This window comes from Cyanistes caeruleus, chromosome Z (assembly GCF_971803275.1).
Source record: "Cyanistes caeruleus chromosome Z, bCyaCae1.hap1.1, whole genome shotgun sequence".
Taxonomy (NCBI): Eukaryota; Metazoa; Chordata; class Aves; order Passeriformes; family Paridae; genus Cyanistes; species Cyanistes caeruleus.
The window spans coordinates 15,815,242-15,839,171 of NC_141732.1; the positions used below are offsets into that span (position 1 = coordinate 15,815,242).

General features: G+C 43.4%; 3 protein-coding genes and 1 long non-coding RNA gene across 4 annotated transcripts in view; 2 read left to right on the forward strand and 2 right to left on the reverse strand.

Annotated features, from left to right (window-relative positions):
- The window catches only part of LOC111940938 (uncharacterized), a 776,486-nt gene that overhangs the window by 641,369 nt on the left and 111,187 nt on the right, over nt 1-23,930 (forward strand). The gene's annotated exons all lie outside the window — the stretch shown is intronic.
- CHD1 (chromodomain helicase DNA binding protein 1) overlaps nt 1-23,930 on the forward strand; it is a 365,725-nt gene that overhangs the window by 126,563 nt on the left and 215,232 nt on the right. The gene's annotated exons all lie outside the window — the stretch shown is intronic.
- LOC147648166 (uncharacterized) lies at nt 13,149-15,235 on the reverse strand. Its single transcript, XR_015280801.1, has 3 exons — nt 14,975-15,235; nt 14,510-14,624; nt 13,149-14,140 (listed from the first exon to the last, which is right to left on the reverse strand). It is a non-coding gene; the product is annotated as an uncharacterized LOC147648166 (long non-coding RNA).
- On the reverse strand, nt 15,548-19,461 carry LOC147648167 (uncharacterized). The gene is made up of 4 exons (XM_086868736.1): nt 18,351-19,461; nt 17,919-18,103; nt 16,719-16,839; nt 15,548-15,641 (listed from the first exon to the last, which is right to left on the reverse strand). The coding sequence occupies exons 1-4, from the start codon at nt 19,306-19,308 to the stop codon at nt 15,631-15,633; spliced, it is 1,275 nt and encodes a 424-aa protein (XP_086724862.1). The 5' UTR covers nt 19,309-19,461; the 3' UTR covers nt 15,548-15,630.

The following is a 23,930-nucleotide window of genomic DNA, read 5'->3' on the forward strand; positions in this document are numbered from 1 at the left end:
AAGGGAATTTAAATCTCCTGGGCTTAAAAAAAAAATTTGACATTAGCAAAGTGTATGTGATGAATAGAGTTCTCTGGAAAATAGAGTGAAAGGAAAGAGAAGAAAAATTCTGCCTTTTTTTTTTTTTTCTTTAGACCTCAAGGATATTTAATATACCTAACATCTACAGCCAATTTGAAAGTTCAAAAGTAAAACTGTAATTGGAATTTTATTTTCCAATGCTCTAAGGAACATTTTTATATCAATATATGTCATAGAGATGTCCAGATTTTGCTTTTATCTCTAGGATACCAGAAGGGAGCCTATAATTAGCAGAGGTTTTAATAAATAGAAAAAGCTAAAGGAAATGTGTTCCTGTCTAGCTGAATTTTAATACAATTAAAGCTTTAAATTTTAATTAAATATGTAAAAATTAATCAGTTCCTGTGGCAACTAGTTCCTCTAATATGGTCAAAACCCCACAAATAATGAAAAAACATATAAATCAATTATTAAATGTATTTAATACATTGAGAGGTGGACAGTTTTTTCAAGATGGCTTTGCAGAAGAAGTTATTCAAGCAAATACATTAATAGTTCTACGCAACAGATAAAAGAATAAACAATTATGTTATTAGGTTAGGCAGTTAGTTTAAAGCACTAGCTCAGTCTTACTCAAATGCAAAACTCTTTCAAATTTAGAGCTTCAATTTTCAAAGATTTTTTTCTTCTAGAGTCAGATGAATTTTCTGCTCATATAAAACTCAGTTTTTGCAAGTGAAATCTATTTTCTGAAGAAGTTAGTTGCAGAAAAGCAAATAAAAACCATAAAGGAAATAAAGATTATGCAACTGACTCTTGCGTGCATTTCTTAATATGCTGATATAAACCTACTGTTAGACCACAAGAGAGAGATGGGTATGGTAAGTATTTAGAATTTTAGATTCTAAAAGTTCGTCACAATGCTAGGTTCTGTTCTGGTAACCCTGTGCTCTAAATTAAATCCTTAGAGAACTGTACACACCTTTTCACACTCAGGGAACAGAAAAAAACAACAAAAGGAAGCAGAATTTTGTCTTGATAAATGTTGGTATAGTCAGAAAAGCCAAACACTTTTATCATCTTGTCATAAAATGCTTTCATTACTCATTATTAGACTCAGTTCACAAGGAATGACACTGGCATTTCTTCTCTGATGGAAATTTCTTCTGCTCAGAAGAACAGCTTCACTGACAGCCCACCGTACAGTTGTGGCAATAAAATACATGGTTATTCTAATGTTTGGAGCATTGAACTTCACATTGGAAATAATTATCATAACTGGTATACCAGCTTTGAGTTACATTGCACCATTTATCAGAGTCTCCCAAAGAAGCCTGCAAATTTGAAGTATCCCTTTCCAAATGAGTGTGAGACATAGCGTGAGATCAGCTTGTCTCATTTCACAGATGACAAACTGATTCACACAGCAATTTGACAGCTGACCTATGAATCTTTTTCAGAAGATAATATAACACTCTCCATACTGAACATCATTCCAGTTCTACTTCTTTCTGTTTTTTAGGAAAGGAGTAGACCGTAGTATGTTGGCCTGTGTTAGATGTTTTTAGACCATGTATTCTGTAAAGAAATTATTGACTGTAATTTAACTTAAAAAATTACTACAGTGATTTCTGGTAACTATTTTTGCAAATTTATTGGTGGGGAATTGGGAAAAAAAAACCCCAAAATTATAAATGATGGTATGTTTGTACAAATCCTTGGCCTGGACTTGTGAGTTTTTCCCTGTAATCTCATCTTTTGAATATATTATCCCTAGGGCAATGCATGATCAAATATTTTTTATTACAGTTATTTCCTGTTGCTAGGAGGTGCCATTATCATTGGAAAGAGTTCCCAGATTTGTTTCTAGGGGCTTATCTACATGTCTGGGCTGACACACCAAATTCCCCCTGCCACAAGGCAGGTACTCAGTGCTGCCCAAAGACATGTTCAACACTTAGAGGTATTCTCCTGCCTCAACCTGGCCTAGGGCTACATGCTGGCCTTTCAAGAAACCAAGAGGTGAGTAGGGATCCCAAAATTATACAGTGGCACCCTGTAATGGTTTTAAAGCAGTAACTAAAAAATTACTTATTTCTTGCTGTGAGATATGGATTAGAACAAGAGCAAAACAGGCTTAAAACTTAAAAAGGAATAAAGAAAGTTTATTAACAAAACTACAAGAATAAAAACACCAGAATAAACTTCCAGAATAGTCTTTTATCCCCCACTACCTGACCATTCTTTTGTACACGTGACAACATAGAGACAGAAAAACTTCAGAACTTCAGTGGTTAAAACAGTCCCAATTCCTGCTACAGTCTTTTCATCAGTCTTTGTAGAGAAACAGGAGTCTCCTTCTGCTAATCTATAGAGTTTTTCACAAGAAAACTATTTCTGTTATAGTTTCCTATTGCCCTGATGCCAGATGCCCGGAAATCTTGTTATCAGAGCTCACTCCTCCCATTTCACATCACTCTGAGGTGTGTGTGGGCCATGAGTCTAGGGATGGCATTTTTAAGGATGAGTTTTTCAAAGGCAAAAGTTCTCTTCATCTGTCTCTGTGAGCTTCGCTGGAAAACAGTTTTCTCTTTGCCCTCAAGGCTTCTAATCTTCGCTTCACTCTGTTCCAGCACTTCACTGTATCATAATTACTCTACTTTTTACTCAAAATCCACACTTTGAACACTCCACTCCTCCCAATATACTCTGTCATGAATTAAAGGAGTTTTTTTTCAAGACCTTATTGCCCATCTCCATAGCTTTAACAGAAAAATATTTCAGCTTATGAAGCATCTCCTTTTTCTTTACCTTTTCTGAAGCTTCTTTTCTTTACTGTCTCTGATAGTTTATAACGTCTCTTTACATGTTGATCACTCTCTTTTTCTCTCTCTGGATAACAGGATTAATCTGCAAGTCTCATCAAGGTAAGGAAAAGGTTAAAATCTTGCCCAGGTTTTGTAGATGGTTCTGTGACCTCTGCTGGAGCAGCAGCTGGAGTTGTCTGCGATGGAAGATTCTTCATGGCTGCTCTGGAGAGTGTGATCCCTGTCTCAGCACACCGCAGGTCAAGAGCTTTTTTTTTCCTTTCTTTACTCGGCAGTCTCTGGTGAATTCAGTCACAGCAAAAACTGCAGCCGAGCCAGGGACCGGCCTGGCCCGGCCAGAGCCCGGGGCAAGCCCCGCAGGCCCCATCTCCCAGCCGGGAGCCGCTGGGCCCAGCCCAGCCCCTGCCCGGGCCGCATGGCCTGGGCATGGAACAGGAGGCCTGCTGGAGCTCTGTTACCTTTCACAGCCAGGAAACAAAGAGGACAAGAGAGCTTTGACTGTACACCTTAAGGGGGTGTTTACAAGTTGACTTCACTTTTTAATGGTCAAAACTGCTGTCAGTTCTTAGAAATGACTGATACTTGGTCAGGAGGAAAGACTCCCATCAGTCCCCAGCAGCTTCAACTTCCTTAGCTCCCAAAACCACCTTAAAGGTAAAGCCACCCCATGACACACCATGAAATGGAATCAGGTAATTTTTTTATTTTAAACTTCATCCCTTTTTAGCACATATTTCCTATTTTTCACTGCACCCATATTTCTCCCTTATTCCCTCCTCTCATTTTCCCTGTTTCTGCAGCCTGGATAAAATCCCCAAGATCAAGTCACCGCTGGAAGAGCAATTCCTGAGTACTTCCAATGAAGGCACAGCCTGAGGACTCAGGTGGTCCTAAAAACCCCACCTGTGTTGTCCCACTTTGGAACTCAATCTTGAATAATTGTTATCTGCACAACCTCTCCAAGAGTCTCCCCAAGTTTTCCTTCTTCTTCATCTCTTCTCCACCCCTCCCACGGAAATCTCAAAACTCTCCTTTCTTAATCCAATTTTTTTTTTGTCCTAACTCCTTTTTTTTTTCACTCAAAATCCATTTTTTTTTTTCTATAAAATCCAATTTTTTTCCTGCAAATCCCCCTTTTTCTCCCAGCAGGTCTTCCTGTTTCCCCGAAAAACTCCCCCTTTTTACCACAAAATGCCTCATTTTCCTGTAAAATCCCCCTTTTTCACACCAAATTCCTATTTACTAATCCCCAAACCCCACTTCTCCCTGCCATGCATTCTGTGGGACAGTCGTTGGGGGACACGGGGTTATCCCAGACTCACAGCAGGGTGCTCAAACCCAGAGAAACCCTCCTAGCACTCCCCAGGTGAGGACTCTGGAACTAGGAGTTGCTGGTCCTCATCTCCCCAGTGATCCAGGTGTTCTCTGGGGCAGGCATTTGGGGGTCCCAAACCCATAGTGGGCTCATACACAGGGTCCCAACCCTAAAAAGAGATACTCAGACCTATGGCAAACACCAGATCCATAGGAAGGTCCCGAGGTGATGATGGCCCTCACCCTCAGGTGGTCTGGGTATTCTGGAGGCCAGCACTTGGGGCCAATGAAGGGTCCGCAGACCCACAGTGAGATGCCTATAAATCAGTCATAGAACCTACCCAAGGCACAGCAGCTGTGGGGCAGGACACACAGGGTGACTCATGCTGACCCACAGCCTGAGCCCCAGCTCCATGCACAAGTGCAGCCCAGGCACTTTCCAGTTTGGAGCAGGAACAATGGCCATGACACCTGGCCGAAAACAGGCCCCATAATGCTGACCTACACCCCTAGATAGCACTAGGAATTTACTGCCAGGCCACAAGCTGAGTCCCAAGAACAGAGATGGTATTTGCTCCCTCATAATTCTTCCCAAATTCCTGTTCCTGCTCTACCTTAAAATGGATTTGAACCAAACACACCAAACACAAAATACACTGAAGCAAAATTGCTGAAAATTATTAACCATTTTAGTCTGTACAATTAACCAACCAGTCTGTACTATATTGCAGAAGAAATTTCCTGTGCACCATGCAATCCACAGCAGGGAGAGTGATACTTTCCAAGTGCTGGAAACCCTGTTGCTTTAAACTGCCTTTTATATCAGCCATTTAAAAATCCATGGATAGTCAATATAAATACATTCTCACATTTCATTAAGCTCACAAATCACAGGTGTCACAAATAGCAAAATAAGCATAGCATTTCTAATTGGGTATTTATCACTCTGAAGACTTGACCAAGCACACATTATTAAAACCAAATATTTAAAATGTTATTATGCAAAGTTAATTTTCTCATCCATGTTCCACTTAGCATTTTTTGGAAAATATTAAGATTTTTCATAGTGCTATGTTTTTCTCTTGTTCATTGTTTCTATCCTTGATCATTTTAATATATTCTGGTTTTGCCCAAAGTCAAATTACTTTGAAGATTTCCTTATTATATTATTTTCTGGAAATCAAACCAGGTCACTGTTTTGGAACCTAGGTCAATCAATAAATATAACTGACACTATTAATTAAAAATCCCTTATCATCAACTAAAAAAATTTGCTCTTCAGCTTTTATTTTGTCTAGGTATCATTTCTATTGCCCTTATTTTACTTACACCAGGTGAAAAACTGGTTTTAAGTACCACTAATGGAAATTTTTTTAGCTTGAAGTAGTCAAAACAACAAGAGCAGCTGTTTAAATTTTTTCTGTTAGACAGAATTTTTCATTTTGTTCTGTGAAATAGTAATGAGGATTTTAAGATGTCACACTGTATATGTTTTAGTTTAGGGTAAATTTGGGAGAGAACTTCTAAATGGGGTTCTCTCAGGAAAGCAAAATTTAAATGACTCCTCTCTCTAACTGGTTTGGGAAAAAAGAAATTTCTTTGGAGAGAAGTGGAAAAAACCATATATTTAACAGAAATTAAATAATATTAAACAATAAAACTTCTCACTGTTCAATGGAATGGCAAATCCCAGAAGAAAAGTCTTTCTCTTTTTTGGTGTAGCTTGGTTCACTTAGGTTCTTATCAGTTTCTCTGGCACTAGAAAGTGCCAAGGCCCAAGCCCTAGTGGGCCAGAGGCATGAGCTCCCAGGGTTTGTCTGGGTGTTTTATAGTCTAGAGTAGGTTTGAACAGATCCAAGGAAAAAAATAAAAAAGTCTAGGGAATTTCTCTGTTTTAGCTAGATACCAACTAACTAACTGTAAAAGAGAAGCTGTGTCCTGCAGTCTGTCCCTGCTGCAGACACCACAGTCCAGGAGAAGGATGTGGGGGAGTGATGTTTTCATTCAACACAAAACTGCAGCTTCTTCTTCCCCCTCTTTGCTCTCAGGGCCAGTCTTAAAGGTGCAGAACTTAATATAAAACATAAACCAGGCGACTGGATATACTAATATTATAAAGTCACCCCAGGACATTCCACTCCTTATCCCCATATCATCAACTTATTACTAAAATTAATATATATTTTAACTTTACAACACATGCATTATATACAGACAAGGGAATTCTTTCATGGTTCTCACTTAACAATCAGATCTCTCTGAGGTACACATTGTGTTCTTCTATCTTTCTGTATTACCTACTATGTGTAACTCGGTCTCTGAGCAAAGACAACTTTACGAATGGGTTTGTCTGTACTTGAAGTAGAATTGATTTAAACTGCCTTTTTTAACAAACTTGTGAATGTACTTCCAGGACTCTTTTTCTGTTTACTGTATGCAGGGGTATAGATTGGGCTGGGCCTTTTTGGTTGGTGGAACTTCGGGCGTTAACTATTGTTGCAGTCTGTTTGTTGATTTCGTTTGTACAATTTATTGATTTGTTCCTGTTATTCCCCCCCATGGTTTTTTAATGGTTTTGCCCCCTTTTGTCAATTTTGTAAACCCCTCCCCTTGTTCCTGAACTGTAAACCATTCCCTTTGTTCCAGCACCCTCCATGCCCCTCATGCCCATGCAATTCCCTTATTGGCCTTTAGTACTGTAATCCCCTCCCTCGACTCCTCCGCCGTTATGCCCTGATTGGTTCTTGAGTTGTACACGCCTATGTTTAAAACCCGATGCATGGAGGTGCTCGGGGCTCAGTCTGTCTTGTCCTTCACCTTTCCAGTCCATTCCCCTGTCACTGCTCCCTTGTCCTGCAATAAACCTGGTTCCTGGGAAGTATTTGGGGCTCTGAGCCTCCTCCATTCCTTTGCCGAGACCCACAATAGCGAAACCGCAGAGCCTAACGGCGGAGGGCTCTGAAGGTTCGGTCTGGGGAAAACTCACTCCCAGACCGTTCCCCACTCCTGGCGTTGCCAGTGGCCAGAGTGAGAGCTAGCCAAGGCGTGGAGGGCCGCGGTGGGCAGCGTCAAACTATCTACATGGCTTTTGTTGACTACTCTTTGGTTTTTTACCTTATGGATCATCTTGTGGATGGGGATTACAGCATTTTGATTTGTCTGATACAGCTGGCAGTGCACCATTGAGGTGGCAATTGGTACCAGTTGTTTTTCTACTTTCAGGTATCTTACTTGTCATGGGGTGACTTTACCTTTAAGACAGCTCCGGGAACTGGGGGGAAGCTGAAGCTGCTGGAGGCTGATGGTAGGTTTTTTTTCTGACCAATTATTGGCCATTTCTGAGAATTGGCGGCGGTTTTAACCATTGAGAAGTGAGATCAACTTATGAACACCACCTTAAGATGTAAAGCCAGGGCTCTTTTGTTCTCTTTGGTTTCTGGCTTCTGACGAGGGAGCAGGCTCTGTGTCGGCCTCCTCCCCCCAGCTCCAGGCCAGACAAGGCCGCTGAGGGCGGGGGGAGGTGGGGTGGGGTGGAGGAATGGAGCTGGCTGGCCTGACTTGGTTTGCAGTTTCTGCTGCTGGACTGAAACATGACACCATGAACATCTGCAGCTTTCCAAGACTTTAACTCCTTTACTACCTGGATGAGACTTAGAGATTACTTCTTTTCCCAGAGAGAGAGAAGGAAGAGAGAGAGAGGGATAGTCAACATGAAGAAGACATCATAAAGCCATCAAAGACAGTGAAGAAAAGAATCAGGTTTTAGAAGGAGAAGAGAGAATAAGATGATGATTTAATAGCTGAAATATTTTTCTGTTAAAGCTCTGGAAATGGACAACAGTGTTCTGAAAAAAGCTCCTTTAATTCATGACAGAGTATATTGGGAGGAATAAAGTGTTCAAAGTGTGGATTTTGAGCAAAAGGTGGAGTAATTATGATACAGTGAAGTGCTAGAACAGAGGGGGGAGAAGTAATAGTTGAGATTTGGGGCCTTGAGAGACAAAGAGAAAACTTCTGTTTCCAGGGAGGCTCACAGAGACAGATGAAGAGAACTTTTGCCTTTGAATAACTCATCCTTATAAATGACATCCCTAGACTCATTGACCCATAACATACCTCAGAGTGATGTGAAATGGGAGGAGAGAACTGATGGCAGATTTCCAGGGAGCTGGCATCAGAAAAATAGAAAGCTATAAAGGAAATAGTTTTCTTGTGAGAAACTCCATAAATTGGCAGAAGAAGACTTCTGTCTCTCTACAAAGACTGATGAAAAGACTGTAGCAAGAATTGGGACTATTTTAAACACCAAAGTTCCAAAGTTTTCTGTCTCTATGTTGTCATGTAAACAAGGGAATGGTTGGGTAGTGGGGGAAAAAAGGGTTTTCTGGAAGTTTTATTCTGGTGTTCTTATTCTTGTAGTTTTGTTAATAAACTTTCTTTATTCCTTTTAAGTTTTAAGCCTGTTTTGCTCTTGTTCTAATCCATATCTCACAGCAAGAAATAAGTAAGTTTTCTAGTAATTTTTTAGTTACTGCTTTATTTATTTGGTGCATTGGCTGGGAAACGAAATTAGCAAATCTAAACCACTACATTACTGCAGATGGGTTCTCTGGCTTAGACAAGGTGTTCAATTGTTTGACGTTCTCTGTCTTTACAGCTTCTATCTTAAATGCTTACTTGAGTTTCTTTGGGTTTTTAAAATACTCACTTCGGAGAAAATCTATGCTGAAAATGCATGGGGCCTCTGGGCTAGTCACATCAGGGTGTGTTTTCCACTCACTTCCACTCAGGCTTACATCAGCTTCTACTAAAGTTTTGTGATCCCCCTGCCACATCAGTAATAGGAACAGATTCTGCCCCCACATCTCGTGATGGGATTAACGTGCACTGCACACCAGTGTCAATTAAGGCTTCGTATTTTTGTGGTTCTGATGTGCCAGCTTAACAAATGACACAGTCTAAAAGACACGTTTTTTCCTAGCCTCTACCTGGTTAGAGGCAGGGCTCCTCTAAGCTTGGTTATTTTTTTTTTTTCTGTGCGTATTTGTTTTGGAGGTTCTTTCAAAGGGATCAGACATGTTGTTATCATATTTTGCAGTTTGACTACAGGCTAGTGGAGTGGCTTTTTTTTTTTGGTGGAACTTCTCTTCTGAGTCTTGCTTATTTATGTACTTGTTTTGCCAGAGCAGCAGTAGATTTTCCATCATATCTCTTCATGTTTTTTCTACAGTCATGCAGGAAGAGCTACAGCTTAGCTCATAGTTTTTTTCTTTTTATCTGGAGAACTTCTGTGTTGAGTACCACGGCTCCTGGTCTGTACTGTGCTGTGACTGGAAGAAGGTTTTCTCTGAGTTTCTTGAGATTTTCTTCTGTTTTGTCTTTGAATTTCTGCAGACGTGTTCTCACAGCTGCAATTGTTGCCTGTATAGGGCCATGCACAGTGTCTGCGTATGCTCGGAGCATCTTCGCCATATCCAGCACAGTCTCTTCTCTGTCATCCCGCTTCATCGTTGCTAAAGCAGAAAAGTATTCTTGTGGCCCAAGTCGATCAAGTTTTCATCACATCACGGATGTACATGGTACTAAGTCTGGATTTTTAGTGTTTAAGTTATTCACAATGACAATCTTTACTACTGTTACTTCTCTCAAGAACTGAATTCTTTGTTTTGTGATCTTCTAATGAGTTTGTTGTATATAGAGATTGTCTGCGTACTGATATTTTTGTGCCACACTTCTCAGGACCCATTTCCGGAGACTATAAGGTCAGCCCCCCTCATCATTCCTTGGTCGATAACCGGATCGTGTGACAGGGACCCCAGATGCTTCGCTTCAGTGCCGTCCAGAACTGTAGCCTCACCTGCAGCATCCCACAGACAGACTAACTAATTAACTACAGATTCATCAGGTCATCAAGTGTAATCCTTTCTTAGGCCACGAAGGTCCTTCAGGGAGAAGGGCCCACCAGTGCCTTCTGATTTTGTGTCAGTTGCTGTTCTTGAGGGTCCTTTTCCCGCATCACCATTATCATCATCTACTGGCCGATCGGTTTTGGTTTTGAATTTCATGCTTCTCATGGTAGGAGCAACAGACACTGGCTTAGGCTCACCGTCTGGTTTGGCTGCTGTCTTGGGTTCACTGTTTGTTTTAGTTGCTGGCTCGGCTGCAGCTTGAGTGACTGGGGTAGCTGCTGATTTATCTCCCTGCCCTACAGTATCTAGCAGCGTGCGATAAGCATACACTAGGGCCCAGCTTATTGCAATGAGATTTTTTTTTTTCCTTTAGAATTATCATAGTAATTTTATTCTAGATATTTCTTCACTTCATTTGGGTTTTGAATTTGTTCACGTGAAAATTCCTAGGCTGGGGCATGAGAAAATTTCTTCAGGGTCCAGCTCATTCTCTCTTAGTCTCTACACTACTCAGTATTTCTTACACCTGAGTCTACTTCTGGGGAAGGGGTCTCGTTATTCTTCTGGATATCACAGCCCTCACTCTAGAGAAGTTGTAGACAGTATGGAGGAAGCTTAAGAGCTGAAATACTAGGAAAGTGATATCCTTAACACTCAGGGGAAACTGGATATTCTCAAAAAGGGACATAACAGATTCAAAGGAGAAAAAGGAAAGGAAAGGGTGAAAAGCTTCACCTCTTGTTCTTCTGACAAACTGGGTGTAGTTACTAATAAACCCCCAAAATGTGCTATGGGATAGGGAGGCAGGGTCAGAAGAATAAACTCTAAGCCAAACATACTTGGCAGAAACTTCAGTACTTCTATGAACTTTTTATAAATTATCAGCGAGCCCAGCACAGTAACTATTCTAATCTGTGTTCTTCTACTGTAAAAGAGGGAAAAGAAAGATATTAAAGCTTTAAAAAATTTAGGGACTAGATTTACATGAAGACCTCCACCCTGAGAGACATTATGCATTTAGACAACATGGCTACTGACTGCTTTATTTCAATACAGAGTACATAAAACCAAAATACAAATTAGTAATCAGTACAGGTTTTTCTACTTTCTCAAGCCCCACACTGAGCTCCAAGAACTGTATTTGTCCTAGTTCAGGGCAAATTTGGGAGAGAACCTCCAAATGGGGTTCCCCAGGAAAGCAAAATTCAAACTACTCCTCTCTCTAACTGGTTTGGGAAAAAAGAGATTTCTTTGGAGAGCAGTGGGAAAAAAATGTTTATTTAACAGAAAATTGAATAATATTAAACAATAAAACCTCTCACTGTTCAACAAGATGGCAAATCTCAGAAGAAAAGTCCTTTTCATGTGGTGCAGCTCAGCTCGCTCAGGTTCTTATCAGTCCCTCCGGCGCCAGAAAATGCCGAGGCCCAGGCCCTGGTGGGCCACAAGTGTGAGCTCCTGGGATTTGTCTGAGGGTTTTTCAGTCCAGAGCAGGTTTGAACAGATCCAAGGAAAAAGAAAAAAGTCTAGGGAACTCCTCTACTTCAGCTAGCTAAAACAAACTAAAAGCTGAAGAGAAGCTCTGTCCTGCTATCTCTCCATGCTGCAGACACCACAGTCCAGCAGCAGGATGTGGGGGAGTGATGTTTTCTTTCAACAAAAACTGCGCACTTCTTCTCCTCTTTCACTTTCAGAGCCAGTCTTAAAGGTGCAGAACTTAATATATAACATAAAACAGGCGATTGAGGATACCAGTATCATAAAGTCACCCCTGGACACATACTCAAAACAAAATAGTTTATATAGTATTATATATATTATATAGTATTATATATATATTATATAGTATTATATCTTTGTCAGACAGGTTATGCAAAACAAACCATTTTGAAAATTACATTTTTAAGCAACATTATTATTGCAAATTACATGTAAGAAATTACATTTAAGCAATATTATCACACGTTGCACAAATGTAATACAAGATACACTACAAAATATATATTTTGTTTGTGGTTGAATGCAATTTCTCATTGGTACCAATGGTTTAACTACCATGCCAGAAAGAAAAACAAATATTCCTGACAACTGGACTCTGGATTATTGACACAAATGTCAGAAGAATGACTAAAACTGACAGCAGTTTAACTTCTAATGTACAACTCTGATGAGTTCGGCGGGAGAAAAACAGCAATCAATATGAGTGATCAGCAAGTCTCATTTATTGGTAACTCTAAAACCACTTATATAGCATCAATAATTAGGCTCATACATAGTGCAAAAGCAAGCTCATTCTTGGATGTTTCATTTAAGGTCAACTCCACCTAGTTCCACATTCCTGCGATCGCTCATCTATGCTGAATTCACATTCTTCTGATCACAGCATCCTGTTCTCAGTTAACAGCTATCACTAAGGTCTTTCTGACTTTGCAACATCTCACACCAACTACACTCTATTGTTGTTTAACTTCTTCCCAGCTAACTGCTGCATGGGAACATGACCTTTGCTAGCTAGCCATTCCTCTATAATTCCCTGTTTTCTTTTTATAAAAAAACTGCAGAAGTAGCTGCCTTCTTGATCATGTTTTGCAAACATTGCAGCAAGCAAGGAATAAACAATAGTATAATCACAATGATCAATATAACAATAATTGCCATTTGTGCCAAATGTTTTAACTATCCTGTGAGACCTAGGCATTGAAACCATTCGTCCAATGGATTTGTTTCCACGGTTAATTTTTTCATATTTTATTGTAATTGTCGAAGATGAGCATGAATAGACACTGAATGTTCAGAAAGATTCATGCAACACATCCTATCAAGGTCCTCACAGCCATGGCCCTGTGCTCATAAAAAATCAATAGCAACTCTATTCTGCAAAACAGCATGTCTAATACTGTTCATGTCCAAAAGCAAATCAGACAAAACCTTTGATGTAATATTTACCTGTTTTCCTGTCCAACATGCCAGTTGTCGTAACTGTGTTAAGGCTTGAGCCCTCGCTCGCAGACACCCGTCTTACAATTACAAATGGCTACACCTGCGCTGACAATACATTACACCATAGAAATCTCAGTTAAGGGTCAAAAAAGGCATTTATTAGATTATTAGAACAATGCTATGTAAAAATATACAAATATTGTTATGCAAGAATATAGAAATATACAAGTACCAAATTAAATTATATTAACAAATCATAATTTATTTCCAGCCTCTATAACTCACGATACATAAAAATCAATTAGATGTTTAACAATTTATTACTAAAAACATACGGCCCATATAGAAATACAAAAATATGCTTTCCCTTTCTAAATAACATTGTACAAATAGTGATCACAGCTGACAGAACTATACAACTCTACCACTCCATACACATTTAAATGGAACTAAATACACAGCTATACACAAATACATATAAATGTGTATAACTATAACTATCTACAGAAGTACATATGGATTAAATATTACATACAATATAAATAAACATATATATATAAAACAGACCTATATAAAAAAATTATAAATTTTTATAAGTATAAAAATATCAAGCTAGATATCCATACAACTGCATCAGTAGAAATGTACACCTATACATCTGGATACATATATAATTCCACATAGAAATGTCAATTCACAGATAAAAATATAAAAATACACATATCTACCTATGCAAATACCAATATACCTATTTAAAGAGGCAAAGCACTATAATTGCATCAACAGAAATAGATACCCACACAACTGTATACATAGAAGACAGATTTTAACACAACTATAACAACATATATGTATACTTATATACACATATGTAATTATAAACATGGATGTGTATAGATCCATACATATGTACAAAGAATACATCCATAAATAGAAAAACATATATAGGAAATATTCCTATACAAATAGGAATATACATATATACATATATAAATATCCGCATAATTATTCCTCTTTATGCCCTCTTTAAACAGAGGGAACTCAGCCCTCCCGTCTTCAAAGCCTCTCCCTCTGTCTCTTGCTCCTGTGCACAGCAGCTCTCCTGGACAGGGACAGCAGATGGGACATCTGGGAGGCAAAGGGAACACCAAGTCATTATTGGGACCTTTCCCTTGGCAGCACCTGCCCTTCCAGCAGGGAAGGGAAAACCTCAGAGCCTCCCCAGCAGGGCTGAAAGAACAAGCAGGCCGAGCGGGCCAGCGTGTGGCGAGCGCAGGCGCGGCGGGACTGTCCTGCATCCCCCGGCAGGCCGGCACAGCTCCCGGGCCCTGCCGGCACAGCTGCCTTGCCCAAGGACAGCCCCTGTGCCGGCCGGGGCAGCAGCGCTGAGCAGCCCCAGCACGGGCAGGGGCCGCTCCTGCCCAGCCGGGCAGCGCCCACGGCCAAAGCCCACGCCACCCTCAGCCCTGCCCGGCCTCACCGGCCCTGTGGCCTCACCCAGGCTCTCGAGGTGGCAGCAGCACGTCCCTGTTCACTGCTCTCGCTCCTGGCCTTCAGCTTCTCCCTGCTGGCTCCTGGCAGTGTCTGGCTGGCCTCAAGGTCTTCAGGACAGCTGTGGCAAAAGCAGAGGCTCTGGAATTGGTTCCGAGGCCTGGCAGAGCTGCAGTCCCTGACCCCTCTGTGCTCCCTGCTGGCCCCTCCATCCCCTCAGCCCCGCCGTCCTCTTGGCAAACTCCCAGCCCCCCCTTCAGTTTCTGCAGCCCCTCACAGTTCTCTCACCCCCCTCAGTCCCTTCTGACCTGTTCTGTCCCCTCAGAGCTGGCATCTCCCTCTGCCTGTGCCACTTCCCTGTCACCTCAGTGCCACCATCGCCCTCTGCTCCCCCACAGCCCTCAGTGCCCCCAGCAGCTCAAGGTCACCGTCCCTTCAGCGTCACCGCCTCCTCAGCCCCCTCAGTCTCACCGTCCCTCAGCAGCTCCTCAGGGGACAGTGCCTGGGGCCACCGGCAGCTCCCACCGCTCCAGGGACAGCCGGGGCTGGAACTGCTGCTCCACCTGGCCCGGCCCCAGCTCGGACCCAGCACAGGAACAGGGGACAGAGGGGGCACAGGGGAAAAATCAAGAGGTGAAAAAGGCAGCCGAGGGCAGAAAGAGGTTAAAATGCAGCCTAAGGCTACACAAACATAAACCTAGCCCTCTGAACATCTATATTTCTCTTCAAATATAACTATCTGCATTTATAAATAGAATTTTAAGTATGTGTATATATGTATATTAATTTTACTCTAGACATATATAAATTTAAATTAGAAAATCTATAAATGTAATTCCATATAAAAATATATATCACATCTATAACTAGATTTATCTACCCTTAACTATGCAGATCACTAAATAGAGATCTCATATATAATTATAATCTATATTATATATAAATATATAAAAGAATTCAATCTATAGAAACAGAACATTAAAATCGATAAACATAACTATAAGAATTACTTAATAAAACTATAGAAATCTATACATGTAGAACAGAGGGATTCTACCTGCCTGATGGTCACAGGCCCTCCCTCTGTCTCTTCCTGCCGTGCAGGACAGCCCTCCGGGAGACATCCCTCAGATGGCATCTGGGAAGCAAAGGGAACACTGAGTCAATACTGGCTCCTGTGGCTGGGGCCCTGTTTGCCTTGGGCAGCAATTGTCCTGTCAGGGACTGGAGAAGATGGTCTGAAAGGCAGACTCTCCCTTGGGAATTTGAAGCCTGCTCTTTAAAGAACAGGGATCCTTCCAAGTTTCCAAAACTGTGTGAAGCGTTCAAGTATCTCAATAAAGTCTCGGCACCCACAGTGCAAATGGCACCCACGAGAGCCTGAAACAGAAGACGGTCCCCTCTCCCACAAAGAAGCCCTGACTTGTTTTTTTCCTCCGTGCTGACAGAAAGACCTCAGGCCACGCTGCAGTGGCTGAGGCTGAAGGGTGCTGTGAGCTGAATCATGAACCAGCTCCGTGATGTCAGATCTACAGACTGCCCTCTACAGTGAGCAGTACCTGCTCCAACTTGACCATCAGCTCTGACAGGACAAGCTGGTAGGGAAAGAGCTCCCTACAAGGCCTGCAGGCTGCACCGACTTGGCCAAGGATTGGATCCAAAGGGCTTCCTCTCTCCTCTTAGTCTCACTAATCTGGGGTCACTCAGGCTTTTCCTTGTGTTACCAGATTTGTCATTTTTCAATTAACTGGCCTCTGATGTTCTGCTCTCTTTGTTTCTCTTCTGTCTCAGGACAGATTCCAGCAAACTGGTACTACAGTCAGTGATTTCGACTTCTGCCCTCATTTTGCACTCTTTTTTTCCCCCCTGTTCCTTCAAGAAGTGCTCAGCCCAGCTTCCCCTGTCACCCTGCAGAAAATTGATCCATGGCTTCAGCACAAAACTGGGACACCCAGCTTGGTGACGCAGCTCCCACAAGGTCAGGTTTATTCTTGGCTCTCTTGTCACAGCACAGGACTCAGTGTCAGAGCCTCTGGAAAAGTGTGGAGGGCAGGCTCGGGGAACTTGTGCCAGTGCAGGACTTGAACTAAAGGCACCAGGAAGCACGGACCCTGCCGACAAGAACTCAGCTCTTCTGATCTCCCTTCCTGTCAGGGACAGGCTCAAAGCAGCCATGGGCCAATGGGGCTCAAACCAATGTGGGCTCTCTCCTTACCAGGCTCCTCAGGCTCTGGGCAACTGTCATCGCAGTTCTTGGTGCCAGATGAATCTTCCTCTGCTGCAGCCTCGTTCATGGGTTCCCTTCCTGAGGACTCAGAGGCAACATGAATATTCCCCTTGAAAGAAAAGCAGAAAGAAAGAAACCCAAAGATCACTCAATATTTTCTTGGAATCACATCAGGGCTACAATAACCCTTCTCCACTCCCAAAGGACGTGGAGCAGAGGCTGGGGAGGAACACTCAGCACACAGTTCACATGATAAATCTTTTAAATTCAGGATTCCATGGCCAAGGCTAAATGGAAGCTTTTACAAAATGACCTCTGAGGCAAAATATGAATGCAGAAAACCAGAAGACACCAAATGAGGTGATGTGCCCTCATGCTCTGACCCTGACTTACCCCATGAGCTGTAAGAAATCAGCCAGCAGAAAGCCAGGGGCTCTCCTTGTTGCCAACACAGCTGTCAGTAAGGGCAGAGCTCGCTCCCAGCACTGCCCAGGGCTGTGTGCTGCAAAGCCACACACAAAGCACACATTTCTGGCTGGGAGTCTCACTACCCCACCCAAGCACTCAGACAATCCATCACAAGGTGGTGCTCTTTGGAGCCCTCTGCTGCTGCTGCCCCATATGTATGACCCCGGCAAACGTTTATGGACCTAGGGTATTTCCAGAATCAAATTTTCCACTGGCAAAAATCTCTGAGTCTAGAGAGTAGCAAAAAAAACCCAAAAACCAAACCACTCAGAAGACAACCAAATACTTTTATTCCACCAAGGAAGTAAATGCTCAAGATTAAGCACCTGCAAATGTTGCTCAGACAGAAAGATATTCTTACTAGGACCAGTTGCAGAATATGCATCCCTTCTGCAGTAGCCCATCCATCAGAATCCTAAATGGTTCAGAGCCTGCCATGTTTCCTATTATTGTGGAATAAAATGTTTTGAACACTGCTATGTGTGAATTTACATCATCACAAAAGACATCCCATTTGAGCATAAGATAATGGTAAATCCAAAAAATCCCACTCCCCACCCTGAGTCTGCCCTTCCTCAAGCATAAATGTACTGCAGGCACTGGGTCTGCACATTAAGAGAGAGAGACACATTCAACTGAAGCAGCTTTTGCTTCTGAGCCACGGAACAGTGTTAAAAAGCTCTCGGTCCAGCCCCTTTTATTCCCATCCAGTGGGGTTACCTGAGCAGAGGGAGACTTCTCAGACAGGGATCTCCTGATCTCCCGAATCATTTTCTCCACAGCAAGGCCAAGATCCAGCGGTGGAGATTCCTCTTCCTTAAGCGCGCTCTCTGCTGAGGCCGTTGATGCTGCTGCACAGGCGGCACTGCCAGGTGGAGCACTGGAGGCTGAATTGCCTGGAGTGGCTGCAAGAATCCAAACACCTTGTGGTCAGGCTCCAGAATGTGGCTTTGGGATGCAGAGCTCTGCTGCTGCCTTGGATGCAACACATTCAAAGGAAAACTAGGCAGAGAATCTTTTCGCCTTCTAGAACCCCCTTGCTAGCAGGCTTAACATTTTCTGTCTCAGAATGACACAGCATTATGGGAAAATACTTCCAACCGCCAATTTTCAGGACCTTTTGGAAAAGCAAGGCTAGAATTCTTTTCCTACCTGGTGGGTTGTAGGCTGGGGGCTGCTGCTCCCTGTGGAGCTGCTGGAAGCTGCAGGGCTGGATCCTGACCACCTCCCGGTCGGCCGGAGGCAGCTGCTCCCCACAGAGCTCCTGGAAGTGGCTGGGGGGCCCCTCCCGGCCGAGAAACAGCGGCCGCTCCCCGTGGAGCCCGAGCAAGTCGCAGGGCGGGATTCGGAGCAGCTCCCGCTCGGCGGGCAGCGGCCGCTCCCCGTAGAGCTCCTGGAAACGGCTCGGCCCCTCGCAGCGGGCCGGCCCCGGCCGGTCCCTGTGCAGCAGGTGGAAGCCGCAGGGCGGGCGCCGGGTGAGCAGCGGCCGCTCCTTGGGGGGCTGCTGGAAGCGGCCGGGCCGGGGCCTGCGCAGCTCCCGCCAGTCCGGCAGCGTCCGCTCCCTGTGCAGCAGGAGGAAGCCACTGGGCAGGGGCCTGGGCGGCAGCGGCGGCCGCTCCTTGGGGAGCGCCTTGAAGCGGCTGCGTCTCTCCCGCCCGTCCGGCAGCGGCCGCGCCCTCGGCAGCTGCCGGGAGCACCTGCTCCTGTCCCCGCCCGCCGCCGGCCGCTGCCTGTTGGCCGCGCTCCGGCGCTCGATGCGGAGCAGGAGCTCGGGGCGGTCGCGGCGAAACCAGGGGTTTGTGTAGTGGAGCCACGCCCCGGCATCACCCGGCGCAGCCGCGCCGGCCCGGCCCGGCACCTTGCGGAAGCCGTAGCGGTAGAGCTGGCGCACGAAGCTGAGGAACCGCGTGGCTCTGAAGGTGTGCGGGGCTGGCCCCTGGTCGCCGCCCGGGCTGAGAAGCTCCCGCTCGAAGAGCGAGCGGTCAATGAGCAGCCCCTGGGCCTGGCTGTCCCAGCGCACGGAGAGGACGCGGGGGCTGTTCACCAGGCGCCACAGCTTGGCGGGGAAGGTTCTGGCATTGAGCCCGGCGGGGAGCGGCAGCTCCGCCATGGCGCCGATCGACGACTGTTTGCCACAACGGCCGCGGCGCAACGGCCTCAGCCGCACTGGCAGCGCGCGGCCTGAAGGGGAGCGCTGCGCTCGGCCCCGCGCGCGCCAGGCCCGGCCCCGGCACGGGCCGGACTCGGCGGGGACGAGCGCGGCAGAGCCGGGGCTGCGGGCACAGCGCGGCGGCTCCGGGGGCTGGCCGGACACGGCCCGGCAGGGCGCGGGGCAAAGCCTTTCGTTCTCTGCCTGCAGCCGGCGCCCTGCCATCGCTTTGCAGCGCAACACCAAACTGCCACTGCAAGCTCAGGAGCTTTCAGAAAGGGGTCCAAAGAGAGGAATCTCATGGGAAATTCTTCCGGCTTGCCCAGGACAAGTAAAATCCTTCTGTGTTCTGCCTAGCTGAAGGGAGAGAAGAGATACTAGACTGAGTAGCTTTGCTGTTTTGGTTGGGGTTGCAAACAGAGTTGCCCACTTCAAAGCAGACAGGTCCAATGGGAGAAGGGGAAATGATGAAATTGAAGACATTCTTTTTTGCCCCTTTTCCAGCCAGCTGGCTGCTTCTTTCTCACTGTCTCTGCCTGTCTTCGGCAGATTTGGCACATTTCTCTTTCTTTGGAGATAGAAGAAGCAACGGGAACGGGCAGCAATTTTGTCAGCATTTTCACCAAAGCTAAAATCCTGCCCCCTTGGAAGAATGTTGCTTTATGCAAGGGATTAATCACCTACAGTTAGAGTGAACTTGGGCAGGTGTCTTCACCGAGAGGTTTTGGCATTTCTCGTTCCTCAGTACTAACTTCTTCTCTTTTTTTCTTCCCCCAGCTGGGAGAGTTGAAATGCCAAAAACCCTCCTGCAGCCAAGTCTTTTCAATGTAAAGGAATACAATTCAGTAAATTGAATAGTTGTGGGGCCCAGGTAACCCACTGATTCAGAGATCCTGGCCCTCCCCTGGAGGCAAGATACTTTCTGTAAGAGAGAGAAAAGTAACACTCCCAGAAATCTTTGAGTTAGTTATGTTAAACTGTTAGACTCCATTGGTGTTCTCCCCTGCCATCCCACGCCGATACTTGTATCCCGGTTTCCCGCCCCTCTCCAACCCTATAAATACCCCAGGTTTTCCCCTGTTCTAGAGCAGCTGTCACCAGCTCCCTTCGCGAGAGCATAGCTGGAATAAAGGCTTATTCTCAGCAGAATGCCACACAGTGCTCTGCTCTCTCCTTCCATGTCGTCTGCACGCTGCCGCTGAGCTGAGCTGAAATTACTCGCCGAGCAGAGGACGTGTCTGTGCCCCAGGCAATCTGACAGTGGATTCTGCCGCGGGAGTTGCAGCACCCTTCCCACCTCTGTTGCTGTGGCAAATAGTAATTTGGTATAAAAGAATACAGTTCAGGAAAAGAATACAGTTTAGTAAAAAAATTACAACTGATAGATAGAATTTGCCAGGAATTCAGTATGATTAAAGCATAAGCAAAACTGACCGGGGTGCGGAGGCTTCCCACCCTGCCTCACGTACAAAACAAAGCACTACAAGCTAACCTTATAAGCTGTATGCTTATACATATTCATGAATGTTTCCCATAAGTTTCCTCTTAGTTACAATTTTTCTGGCTTTACCTCACTATTCTTCATGGTGCATGCTTCACTTGTTGTTAGGGGGTCTTCAGTCTTCTTTTGGTGGTCTTTTGGCAAAAGCTTCTCCTTTTCCTTGTTGTCCCTTGGATAACCTTACAGGTTTGCGCCCGCGTACAAAGCATTGTGTTATGTGAGTCTACTCATTAGTCTGATATTTACTGATTTTTAGGCCCAGTGCCTAAATTTGTCCATCTCAAGGCTGTTTTCATCTTGGGGCATCACCCAAACTACATCCTGTTCCTCAGTTTTAACATGTACCATCTGTAAAGGGGTGCATCTCTCTTGGAACACTGATTCTTTTGATTGCTTCTAATAACCTTAATAACAGTTACCATTTAGTTAACACTAATCAATTCCATTTATTACAATAAGACACCCCAAGAATCACACCACAGGCCTGAGACAATTACCCAAACACTTCTTGAACTCTGTCAGGCTTGTTGCTGTGAGCACTTCCCTGGGGAGCCTGTGCCCAGCCACTCTGTGGGTCAAAAACTTTTTTCCTAGTACCCAATTGAAATCACCCTGACACAACTTCATGGCATTCCCTTGGGTCTTGTTTTGGGTCAGCACAGAGAAGAGGATAGTGTTTGTCCCTCTGCTACCCTACCCTGAGGAAATTGTCTGCTATGGGGTTATCTCTCACTAACCTCTTCTCGGCTGCTTCCATCACCTTGGTCTCCTTACTCTGCACACATCCTAATAGTATGATTTATTTAATATAGTGCAGTGCCCAAAACTGTCCCCCGCACTCAAAGTGAGGCCACACCAGCGCAGAGGAGAGTGACACAATCTCTTCCTTCACTCGACTGGCAATGCGTGGCCCGACGTGTTCAAGGTCAGCCCTCCTGGCTACCAGAGCACCCTGTTGCACATAACATTTTTTAACAAGCTTGGGACAAGATGGAACAGATATTGAGTAGAAGTAGAGGAGATGTCCCAGGATCCAGAAAAGGGAAGACAAAATTTCACTGTCTGTGCTTACATTTTACTTGAGTTCTTTGTGCAGGTGCTTCAAAAGGCAATGACTTTTTGAATCTGTGCCAATCTCTCTGACCAGCAGTGTCAGTGTCCCATTTGTATGTGTGTCTGTTTCTCTGAAACAGGTGTTTGGTAAATGGAAAAGCAGCAGCTGCATCCCTAAGCCTGGTCAGAGATCTCATGTCCTGGGGCACTGGCTGGGCCCAGCACAAGCAGGAGAGGTCCTATCCTGGACAGCTGGTGGAGAGGTCCTCTCCTAACATCTCTTAATAGAAAGGATAGAATATGGGAACAAAGACAAGAATTACAGGAGACATAAAAAAATAACATAAGTGTAACAATCTAGAGATGAGATGTAACAGGGAAGAGATATAAAACACATTGCTTGAGAGCAGATGACGGATAAAACTTACTCAAATAAACTCTATTATTTTTAATTATGTCAGCTCTTCTAGGAAATTACCTCAAGCTGCAGTATTTAAAGGCTAATTCTTCAAGCTTTGGCTTCTGTGATTTTGTGAGAGTGTTACTTCAGTTAAACATGCAGCAAAGTCAGCCTTAGATAAGCAGTGGATTTAAGCACTCTTGACTACATCTAACCTTCCAGAATTCACTAAATTGCCTTATATTCAGGTAAATTTATAATTAATTCTATAGGGTAATTAGTAGTTCTAAGACAGTGAATGACAGTCATCATAAATCATGAAGACCATTTAGTTCTTATGAAAGATAAGTAATGAATTACATGCTCTTTCCACAATGCAGCCTAATATCTTGAAATGCATGTTTAACTTTTAATTTAATAAGCTAGTGGCACTAGAGTACAAATAAGTGAAAAAAAATTGATATCAATATCCTTAGATCAATAACTGTATTTTTGAATGTTTGACAGTTTAATATAGATCTCACAGAATAGGCACCACCAAAGAACATGCTCATTAATGATGATCACTCATCCTTCCTTTTGTCAGAGTTTTCAGTCACAGGTCTCTGCCTCTTCAGTCGCAGGTCTCTACCTCTCTTCTGTGAAAGCAATACAAAAATCTCCTATCCAGTGTCAAATTTCTATAAGAAAATAATGATTGACAGTTCCAATGAACATGACTGCCATGTCAGTTAAGCTGGTTCATATTCATATATATTCAATATAGTCTAATATCCACTTAAAAAGGGAATTTAAATCTCCTGGGCTTAAAAAAAAAATTTGACATTAGCAAAGTGTATGTGATGAATAGAGTTCTCTGGAAAATAGAGTGAAAGGAAAGAGAAGAAAAATTCTGCCTTTTTTTTTTTTTTCTTTAGACCTCAAGGATATTTAATATACCTAATATCTACAGCCAATTTGAAAGTTCAAAAGTAAAACTATAATTGGAATTTTATTTTCCAATGCTCTAAGGAACATTTTTATATCAATATATGTCATAGAGATGTCCAGATTTTGCTTTTATCTCTAGGATACCAGAAGGGAGCCTATAATTCGCAGAGGTTTTAATAAATAGAAAAAGCTAAAGGAAATGTGTTCCTGTCTAGCTGAATTTTAATACAATTAAAGCTTTAAATTTTAATTAAATATGTAAAAATTAATCAGTTCCTGTGGCAACTAGTTCCTCTAATATGGTCAAAACACCACAAATAATGAAAAAACATATAAATCAACTATTTAATACATTGAGAGGTGGACAGTTTTTTCAAGATGGCTTTGCAGAAGAAGTTATTCAAGCAAATACATTAATAGTTCTACGCAACAGATAAAAGAATAAACAATTAGGTTATTAGGTTAGGCAGTTAGTTTAAAGCACTAGCTCAGTCTTACTCAAATGCAAAACTTTCTCAACTTTTGAGCTTCAATTTTCAAAGATTTTTTTCTTCTAGAGTCAGATGAATCTTCTGCTCATATAAAACTCAGTTTTTGCAAGTGAAATCTATTTTCTGAAGAAGTTAGTTGCAGAAAAGCAAATAAAAACCATAAAGGAAATAAAGATTGTGCAACTGACTCTTGCGTGCATTTCTTAAT

Excerpts from the sequence above, each read along its gene's own strand:
- LOC147648167 (XM_086868736.1), bottom strand. The coding sequence starts at position 19,308 with ATGGCGGAGCTGCCGCTCCCCGCCGGGCTCAATGCCAGAACCTTCCCC. Across the intron at positions 18,104-18,350 it reads CCCAGCCTACAACCCACCAG|CCACTCCAGGCAATTCAGCC; the intron begins GTAGGAAAAGAA and ends GGATTCTTGCAG. Across the intron at positions 16,840-17,918 it reads AGAAGTCTCCCTCTGCTCAG|GGGAATATTCATGTTGCCTC; the intron begins GTAACCCCACTG and ends TTTTCTTTCAAG.